Source organism: Nyctereutes procyonoides, unplaced genomic scaffold, assembly GCF_905146905.1.
Source record: "Nyctereutes procyonoides isolate TBG_1078 unplaced genomic scaffold, NYPRO_anot_genome, whole genome shotgun sequence".
NCBI classification, from domain to species: domain Eukaryota; kingdom Metazoa; phylum Chordata; class Mammalia; order Carnivora; family Canidae; genus Nyctereutes; species Nyctereutes procyonoides.
Window position 1 is genome coordinate 17228234 of NW_026575047.1, and position 10717 is coordinate 17238950.

The following is a 10717-nucleotide window of genomic DNA, read 5'->3' on the forward strand; positions in this document are numbered from 1 at the left end:
CGTGGAATTTAGGAAACAAACCAAATAAGCAAAGGGAAAAAGAGAGGAGGGAAGGAGAGAGAGAAACCAAGAAACAGACTCTTAACTATAGAGAACAAACTGATGGTCACGAGACAGGAAGGAGGGGATGGGTAAAATAGGGGATGGGGATTAAGTGCTCTGCACCAGGAGGAGCACCAGGTGTTGTACAGGTATTGAATCACTATATTGTACACCTGAAACTAATATAACACTGTGTTAACTAACTGGAACTAAAATAAAAATGTAAAAAAGAGAGAGAGAAGTACATTGTCTAAGAAAGCCCAACAGACAAATTGTGTAATCTGGGAAAATTCACACATAACATAGAGATAATGTCTAACTTTCAGGGTTATTGGGGGGATCAAACGAGATATGGCCTATTAAGCACCTTCATAGTAGACATTGGCACACAACAGACCTCCAAATAATAGTTTTTCTTGTGCTTAAATATTGATTTTTTCTTTGATGATTTTAAGACTAACATCTCACTTTTATGTTTTCATAGATGCAGCCTTCTGCCAAAGCTGACAATGAGAAGACCTGGCAAGAGATATCAGATGAGATCAAGAAGATATTTAAGGCTGCTGTAAAACTGTTACATGAAAAGGGGAAAATGAAATATAGCCAAGCTAAGAGGTACCTGTTCTCAGGTAATTTTTACACATCCTCAGTAAACTAAGGAACAGACAAGTAATAAATGCATCCACAGCTTCCCTTTTATGGGTCTACAAATTTCATTTCATTTACTGCCTGATGAAATTTAGTTTTTCTAAATGTTTCCTTCTCCTCCAGAGACAAGTGTTCTTTTCTTTTAACCAATTGATAAGCCTTTATTTAATTGGAGGACTTCTCCAGAACATGTGATTTTTAAGAGAAGTCAGAGGAGGCTGCATATATCAGACCAGATTCTGCCAATGTTCTCAGTTCATTCATTCATTCTGTTCATGCATCCATTCACTTGCTCACTCAGTAAACATTTGTTGAGTGCCTGCTATGAGCCAGGCACCGAGGATCCAACAACACACCAGGCAAGGTCTCTCTCTCTCTCTCTCTCTCTCTCTCTCTCTCTCTCTCTCTCTCTCTCTCTCCCCCTCCGAACTTATTTTTTAGTGGGGGAAACGAAATGATAGGCAAGCAATCAAATAAATGAATGGGGGTGGGGAGGCACCTGGGTGGCTCAGTAGTTGAGCATCTGCCTTCAGCTCAGGTCATGATCCTGAAGTCCTGAGATCGACTCCCATAGGGAGCCTGCTTCTCCCTCTGCCTATGTCTCTGCCTCTCTCTCTGTGAATGACTAAATGAATGAATGAATGAATACATTAATTAAATAAATAAAATCTAAAAATAATAACAATAATAATATTTTTTTTAAAAAAATGAACAAGATTCCTTCAGTTAGGCCAAGCAATATGCAATGTGAATAAGCAAGACACAGTAGTAGGGGCTGATGAAGGATGTGGGGGTCCACAGGTAGACGGAGCAGGCAGTAAGGACAGGATTCTGAGCTGCATGACAAAGAGTCAGAGCCAGCTGTACCATATCTAAGGCAGGGAATTCTGAGGATGGGCTGCCAGGTTCAAGATCCCTGAGACAGGAATGCGCTTAGTAAGTCCCCAGAGGAGGAAGAAGGTAAAGGTAGCTGGCCTGGGGAGGGAGAGATGAAGCCATAATTAGAACCTTATGTTTTATTCTGGGTCAGCTGGGAAGTCACTGGAGGCTGAGAGATGAAGAGGTAAGGGAGGTGCAGGATCTAATTTAACCTTCAAATAAAAATCCACGAAGCAGGGATTCAGTTGTTAGCCTTTCTCAGCCACAGAAAGGTTTTATTTTTGAAGGATGCACAAAAAAGCTGAAGGAGTAGGTCAGTCATAGTTTCCAGAGGACAAACACTACTGGGTAAAAGGAAGCAGATATATAACATTTATTTTAAAAATTGATAATGAAGGGGGCACTTGGGTGGCTCAGTGGGTTAAACACCTGACTCCTGATTTCAGCCCAGATTATGATCGATCTTCAGTGGTGAGATCAAGCCTGGAGTGAGGCTCTGTGCTCCCTGGGGAGTCTGCTTAAGATTCTCTCCCCCTCTCCCTTGGCCCCTCCCCCAACTCTCTAAAATAAATAAATAAATTCCTTAAAATTGATAGTGACAAATTATTGAGGAAAAAGCAATAGCGGTTGAGTTTTCATACTGACTTTGTGAATGGCAGGACAAAGTGAAAACCATAAAGGCCTTCCTTGATGGCGTTCTCCTTTTATACTACATGGACTTCAAGCTCAGGGCAGCTGTAAATAATTTTTACAAATTTATTCTCGAGAAACTATCAAAAATCGGGTCTTATTTTAGGTCTCCCCAAAAAATATTAAAATTGACAAGAATAAGTACTATCTTTAGAATATGACAAATATGCTTGTTCCTTTGGGATCTTTTTTTATCCAATTTTGAGACTCTGGTTTTTCATCTTTATCAAGAACAAAAACCAACCTGGCCCCAAAAACGTGCTGTATTTGAAGAAAATGCCCAGAGCAAAAAATTTTCCTATTCATAATGGAAGAGATCCTAGTTTGAGGAGGGCACCCTCTTACTTAGAATCATACAGGTCTGATGTTCAAGTATCTCATTGGCAAACACTTTCTTCTAATTTTCTCTATACTAAAAAACTCTTTCCATGAGGCCAGCTCTATGAAGATTAATAATTTCATACTGTATAGTATGAACTATTTACTGCAAGTGGACTGTTCTCTGATTGGGGGACATCTCTTAAAGATACGCATGCCCATAACAATTTTATTGATTGTACATTTCAAACTCATTTTAAGGCCATGTCTCCATAATAAAAATGGCTAGAGAAGTGCCAGTTTTTTGAAATGGATTACTATATCCATATTACTTCAATATTTTTCAGAGATGTTGAAATAAGAATATTAGGTAGAGTCTAGAAAGGCAAAGTATATCTGAATGTAATTTTTGACATTTTTAAAAATATTTTATGTATCTATTTATTGAGAGAAAGCACACATGCACAGGCGTGAGCGGGGAGAGGGGACAGAAGGAGAGGGAGAGAGAGAATTTCAAGCAGACTCCACACTGAGTGTGGAGCTTGACTTGGGGCTGGATCCCACAACTCTGAGATCATGACCTGAGCCGAAATCAGGAGTCAGATGCTTAATCAAGTGAGTCATCCAGGTGCCCTGAATTTTTCGCACTTCTGCTTTTCCTTTACAAATAACAGGAGAGGAAAAGAAATCATTCAGACCCCAAAATCGTACCCAACTGTGAACGTTAAAACTGAATACTCTCAGGGATAGTTGTTTTGGGAATTTAAGTCTCATGGATGATATAGTTGCCAAGGCTGGGACTTTCCTAATGTTATCTTCATCGGATACCGGCTAAACTTTAGGATATTTAGAAAATTGCAAAGACAGAAAACAAATATGGTATTTTAGTAAGGAAGGGTATGTTTATAACATAGACAAGTATCAGAAATTATCAATAAAAATCCTCCCAAATCATGGGGATGTACTTGAAATAACTTCCAGAAATAACTCTATAGAGTTGACTTTGTCTCACATGACTCATTTATTCAGGTATATTTAATTATGTGTATACCAGCAAACAGACATTCTTCTCTACAGCCTCTTTTTTTCCACCTGAGCCAAGCTTATGTGGGTTCTACCAACTTGGTTTGTCTCTATCTCTTCGTACAACACGTTTATAATCAACACTCCTGATTGACACGTTCTTTCCATGAGGTGATACGGTGTCAGTTGATTTGTTTTCCGGGAGTTAGAGGTGATGGCGCATATCTCTGGTTATTATCCATTAGGTATACATAGTACAGGCCGACACTTCCTTTCACATGATCCACAGAAGGTAGCACCGGCTCCATCCAGGGGGTCTCCCAGCATGTTACACAGATGGCTGGAAAAGAGACGATCCAAAGGCTGCTTTCTGTGGATTTCTTATGTCTTCCCTCATCTACAACAAGTTCTTACTCTTGTAAGAAGAGCAGATATGTGTTGTGTAAGCACCTTTGACTGGCTTCCTTAACCAACTTGCCTGATCAAAACTCTTTGTAAAATGGACTGATGACCATGGCACAGCTCACACCACACTGGTGGCTATAACCATATCATCTTTTTCACTTGAGTCGTTGCTTTTGATTGCTTGCTATCATTACTGAAAAAACTATTATCATGAGAGTTCTACAAAAGGCACCAATTAAAAATACAATCCCCACCTTCCTTAATAGCTACTGTAGAGAATGCATGTATGTTCTTGGTTTTGTTTGATGCTGGAGTTGTGGCCAGCACGATGAAATGTGTTCAGTTTCTGGCCAGCCCAGCCCTGTTTATTCAAGGTCCACCTAACACCGCCCCCCCATTTCTTCCATCAGATGTCTACCTCGTAGTCCCCTCCTTAAGTAGTCCCCTTCCCTGACCTCTCCAAGTGGGGTAGCCCTCTTGATTGTTTGCTTTCATTGCACCATGTTATTCTCCCTCACGGGACTAAAAACAATAATACCAATTATTTGTGGGACCCTGTGATTCACGCCTGCCATCCTCCACTGGACAGCAAGTGCCATAGTGGCTTTTCCTTTCACTATTGTCTGTTTTCCCTCATTACTGTACCCTGAGTAGCTAGCGGTGTGCCTGGAACAGAGTGGACACTCAGCTAAGACCAACTGGATGAAGGAAAGAGGATGAAATAAGGGGAGGCAACGAGTTTTAAAAGACTCCTTGCCTTAAAATTCATTGCCATTGGTTTATTTTATTCCTTTTTCTTTTTCCTCCCTGAAATCATGCCCAAGTGATGTTTTTGTTACTGACGCTCCAGTTTTAAATGTTCTTAAGGGGCCTCGGTGACTTATGATGTATATGTACTTGTGTGTGAGCAAATGTGTGTATAACCTGGTTTGTCTTTGAAGAAATAAATTTATATACTAAGTCATTTTTTCTGCACCTGCTCTGGTAAATATAATGGAATCTAACAATGATATGGATATTCAGAATGATCACTCATCAGGACACGATTCTAAGTTAAACATGCTTTTATGTTACTATTTACCATATCTGGCTGGGATACAATGCACCTCAAACAAAATGGTGAAGCCTCATTATAAAAGAGAGAGTGAAAAGGGAGAAGCCAATGAGATCTGTCATTTGGCCTCTTCCTAGTTCTTCCCTGACCCCAGGTGGTCTCTGCTCTTCCCTATTAGAACCCATTAAGTCTGAGAGAGAAATTAAACAGGAATTTAAAAGAATCAACTACAAACCCAATATGCTTTCTCTCTTATGCTTATATTCAAGCTCTCCCTTGGACTGGGGAGGAAATTAAATAATTTTAATTAAAACCCATGGTTTTAATTAAAAGCTAGGGTTCCTGGCTATTTAGGAAAAGACAGGAAATTAAGAAATTAATCTATAGAGGACTCCACTACTTGCTGCAAGCAAAATAATCTCCCACTGGTGACTTGAGAGATAAGTTGGGGGGGGGGTGTATGGGCCCGATGCTTCTTCATTCTAGATGGTAAACCCCCTGCCATATTTTCTTTCAGCGATAGAGGATGAGTTTGACTTTGCTCTAGGAAAGCAAACCCCAGCATTCCTAAAGAAATGTGTCTGCTACATCCGGAAAATTGCTAACATTGAGCGTTTTGTGAAAATCCCAGAGATGGGAAAATACATGGATATCACCGGAACAGAACCAAGGATGATGCGGGATGCAGAAGCCCAAGAGAAGCTGATAAAACTCAGGGATGAATTTATTCCTACTATTGTCGCGTCATCTAATCTGAGAGTGTACACATCTGTTACTCATTGTGACATGAAACTGGGCTATTCCCAAGAAATAGAAAACCATTACATAGAAGGACTTGGTAAACAATTCTATGAGGACATGATTGATATCATTCAGGCAACCGTACAACAGAATTTTGACACCGAAACCGACACGCTCTATGATGAAATCCTTCAGCATTCCTCATTATGTAAGACGTACGCCTCCTTCTACGAGTACAAATGTGAGTCTCTCAACATAGTGCATAAATACGTGCTGCCAAACAAAGCCGGACACATCAACCCTCTCGTCGTATATGGTGGGCCATGTGCTGGGAAGACCCTCCTGCTAGCTGAAGTAGCAAAGAAGGTAAGAGCCCAATCTTGCAAATAATGCTTATTTGTAAAAATCTTCTCCTTTGGGGAAAAAGATAAATTGGTCAAAATTCATTTCCATTTTCTATGTTTTCTATCTGAATTATAATCAGTCTTTTTGGAATGGACACTCCGGTGTCTCTCATATGCTGGTATAATGGTTATACTGAAAGAATAAGGCATGTGGGGTGAGGTTAGAGAACAGCTTGATTTTTTTCCTCCTTATTGGTCAAACTCTTGTGGTGGGGCCGGTTCCCATTGGATAGAAACTAGGGCACATCTCACAGCTCTTCTCATCCCTCTCAGCAAAGACCAGCCCTCCTATCAGCTCTGGACACTAAGTCATTCTCAGTTCAGCAATTAAATATGTCCACTCTGAGGTGATAATTAAAACTTGAGTTTATAATTCTCTCCCACAGCTGAGGCACACAGTAAGCAAGGCAGCTGCCATGGAAGTGGGGATGTGGTCATCTTCTCCTTCTTTCATCACTTAGTACCTCTGACCCTCCATCCCTGACCCCAAGCACATGGCCCCTAGAGGTCTGTGACTCCTGTAGGGTTGTGGCTTCGGGGAAGGAGGAAGGGTAAGGTGGCCAGAAAGTTCTTACGTGACCCATACTGTTCTGAAAACTGGACTCCACACTCTCTCGTCTTGGCAGGTGTCTAAAGCTGCCTCCTAAAAACTGACAAATTATTGAAAACTACATGAGAAAATAATGATGTGCTCTATGTTGGCAAGTCGAATTTAAATAAAATTTAAAAAAAAAAAAAAAAACCTGCCTCCTAGTTCTTCTGAGGCCTTCCTTTGGGTTCCTAGACATCCTTTCCCTCCTGCATCCCCTGCCCTGTCCTCGATGAACATCTTTAATCTAGAGTTCCCTAAACCCAGGGGGATGCATTTTTGTTTCCAGCTGGTCATCTCCAGGGCTCCTCAACACCCAGCCACACACTTCTAGTACCACCGAGATCTGCCGAGATCCACAGCCCAGCAAGCTCCCCCAGACAGGCCCTAGGGAAAACAGAACCAGCAAAAACCGCTGTCAGCCCAGTCTTCCCGGTGGCCCACATCTGACACATGGGAAGCACTCAGGAACTTTTTGCCCTGGGAAACTCCATTTGCAATACAGCAGCTCTCCATCACTCCTCCATCCAAGCAGCTGGCCAGCCTAGTTGGTCAGCCTCCAGATCTCTCAGGTATCTGATGACATCTGTGTCCCCAGCTCTAGGGTCAGCCTGCAGGTGGTCCATTGCAGCCCTTTCCCCAAGGTAATTAGTGAGGAAACCTTTCAGCCCTTACCCTTGGGAGTGGGCGGTAAGAGATCTGACCCACAGCACCTAACCTCCGATGTTTTTCTTGGCCTCTTCAAACTCCTTTTTAGGCTGGAGGTGGGTGGTCCATTAAAGGTAGCAAAACTGGTTTTCACAACTCCCTCACAAATCTTGCACGATGGTCTGGAACCTCACTCTGGAATGTGGGGTCTATTGCCTTGGCATGTCAGTCCAAACTGGACTAAACTAGTTCCGTTTTAACCTCCCTTTGCACCTGATATCCATGTCTGATGGTTTATATTTTCCTGGTATTGCCTCAGAGTCTCTATATTGTTCTTCCTGTAGTTTCTCTCTCAAACACAGAGCTCTCGTTAACTTCACAAATGCTCTCATCATCTGTCATGTGCTACACAATCTTAGTTAGGCCATCCTGAGAACAGGAACAGGGACAGTGGTGGTGTACCTTTTGTGGGATTAGGTTCCAAAGTAAGCTCACAGACAAATTCTGGCGTATAAACTTACTTAAATAAAAGTCCTTAGGAAAGTTGATTTACCATTTCTTAATATGCCAAGCCCAGCTGCTGGTTTTTCTTCTTCTTCTCCTCCTCCTCCTCCTCCTCCTTTTTATGATTTTTATTTATTTGAGAGCAAGAGAAGTAGAGAGAGGGAGACAGAGCAAGGAGGGGTAGAGGGGGAGGGAGAAAGAATCTGAAGCAGACTCACACTGAGTGTGGAGCCTGATGCAGGGCTCAAAGCTACAACCCTGAGATCCTGACCTGAGCTGAAACCAAGAGTCCAAGGCCTAACCAACTGAGCCACCCAACTGAGCCGCCCTTGGTTTTTCCTTCTCATGTTAAATGACATGGTTCTCTTTGAATTGAATGCCAAATGCAGTGGCAGGCTTATATTTAGGAACCATATTGCATCAAAATAAATGATGTGTGTGTGTTTGAACACTAAATTGTATGTGACTCTTCAAACTTTAGAATTGTTCCAAGTAGGGCAGCCCCGGTGGCGCAGTGCTACTGCCTGCAGCCCGGGGTGTGATCCTGGAGACCCAGGATCGAGTCCCACGTCGGGCTCCCTGCATGGAGCCTGCTTCTCTCTCTGCCTGTGTCTCTGCCTCTCTTTCACTCTCTCTGAATAAATAAATAAATCTTTAAAAAAAAAAAAAGAATTGTTCCAAGTAAATGAGACAACAATAGTATAAGGTGCACATGGGAGCTGAAATCTCATGAGAAAACAGCCATACACACCATTTCACATTCACTCTAGGGCTTTTTCCCTCCAGAATAGGGAAGGGTGAAGTCGTTGGAGGGGCAAATGTTGTTGGACTTGACTATATTCAATGTGCATGTGATGCACCTCCCCGGGCCATAGCACAGGAGGTAAAGAATTGTGTGGAATGTGCTGATATGCCTGTTCAGATAAACGGTCCCTGCGGGGTAGTGTGGTGACAGTTGAGTTCATCAAGTTGAGAAATGGTTTTCTGTGCTCTCACTCTTCTGGATATTTTGTCTAAATACCAGAGTGTGTCTATTCACAGTCCAGGACTCTGGTCCCACAAGAAGCCTCACGTGTTTCTAGGTCCCCTGCCTCTGCTCCACTCACTTCTCTCCTGGGGGATGTCTGTCCTGCCAATGACAATCTTCACTCTCTTTGTGACTTTATGCTCCTTGTGAGGGTACGGATAGACATCTCGTGTTTATCTCTAGGTTGCCTCCTGTGTGCCCAGCATTTCCATGGACATGAGCTCATGATCAGAGGATCGCTCTCTACATGTTCAAGAATGTGTGACTAGGAGGAGAGCGGACAATACATATAATCATCATAAGCAACCCACATAGGGACAAAATATTGTGTTCTGTTTCTGATTTGCCACTGAAGGACAGTTGTAGAAGGATGGCAGGATTATCTTCCTCCATATGGGCTTCAGAGGTTGGGGCTAAACAGCAAATTGCTTATTTTCCTTAATAGTTCATTCTGAAACTGACATCCATACTTTTTTTTTCTAAATTTACTCAGATCTTAATCTGAACCACATCTTGAGGAACCAAGTTTCTTTTTTTTTAATTTTTATTTATTTATGATAGTCACACACACACACACACAGAGAGAGAGAGAGAGAGAGAGGCAGAGACACAGGCAGAGGGAGAAGCAGGCTCCATGCACCGGGAGCCCGACATGGGATTCGATCCCGGGGCTCCAGGATCGCGCCCTGGGCCAAAGGCAAGCGCCAAACCGCTGCGCCACCCAGGGATCCCAGGAACCAAGTTTCATAAACTTACTTCCTCGTGTATAAAATACGTCCCCTCCTAAGCAGTATCCTTGGTGAATTCCAAGGATTACTGAAAGACATCATCTCCCTAAAAATAGACTTTGGGACATTTTTTATACTTTGATCATATCCCTTCTTGTCCTTGCCTTTGTGGCCAGAGAAGTACTAAATTTAGCAGCCCACTCACATATGTTATCTCCTTACCTCTACAATTTGAAAAAACAAAAAAACCTCCAGCTTTGTCTCTTGGTAATTGCTTAACTCTGAGCAAGTCATTTATCCAGCCTGGGCTGGTTTCCTCTTCTGTTAAATGATACATCATCCTACCTGCCCTACAGAGAGATAATGTGAGGACTGATAACTATTTATAAATATAAATAGTGAGCTGTCTGTTAAAAATGCAAAGCTTAACAAAAACTTTAGCCAACATTATATAGATTTTTATGACAATGATAAATAATCATAGAGATGACCCTATAGCACCACAATATAATAAAATGCCTCTGAATCATTAAGGATTATAGTCAGTATTTTAGTACTATTTTTATCACATTCTAATTAACTAGGAATTTGATCAGCCTTGTGTGATTTCAATTAGTGAAGATATTTGACCCAATAGAATATGTAAATCACTATTTAATCTATTCATTAAACAAATACTCACTAAGCATCTACTGTGTGCCAACAACCATGCCAGGAAATAGAATACACTAATGAAAAACTGACCATACTGGGTCTGCAGATTTACCATTTATGAAATCCTTTGTAACTTTTAGAATATAACAAGCTAAGCCTTGGGATTGAATAATATTATTGTCACCATTTTATTACCTGGAGTAGAGTGATCCTGAGGGTCTCCCCTATAGATTTTAGTGCATGAGCTTTGTGACAGCTCTTTGATCTTCTCAGGTTTTCCCATTTCCTGGTTCTAGGCCACTTCCTGGATGGTCAAGGATACCAGGAGCCTGACCTCTGGAGAGAGAAGATGCTGTTGTACGC

The 10717-nt window shown here is 41.7% G+C and overlaps 1 protein-coding gene and 1 long non-coding RNA gene across 3 annotated transcripts in view; one reads left to right on the plus strand and one right to left on the minus strand.

Annotated features, from left to right (window-relative positions):
• Positions 1-10717, plus strand: part of NWD2 (NACHT and WD repeat domain containing 2) — a 174341-nt gene that overhangs the window by 157346 nt on the left and 6278 nt on the right. For both annotated transcript variants that reach the window (XR_008664553.1, XM_055326247.1), the window contains exons 5-6: positions 527-671; positions 5577-6166. Coding sequence is in view for 1 of the 2 variants with exons in the window: in XM_055326247.1 (XP_055182222.1) it covers positions 527-671; positions 5577-6166 (735 nt within the window). In the remaining variant the exon portion in view is untranslated. The remainder of the gene's footprint in view (positions 1-526; positions 672-5576; positions 6167-10717) is intronic.
• The window catches only part of LOC129510259 (uncharacterized), a 29136-nt gene that overhangs the window by 8777 nt on the left and 9642 nt on the right, over positions 1-10717 (minus strand). The window contains exon 3 of the long non-coding RNA XR_008664554.1: positions 10550-10690. This is a non-coding gene — a long non-coding RNA (uncharacterized LOC129510259). The remainder of the gene's footprint in view (positions 1-10549; positions 10691-10717) is intronic.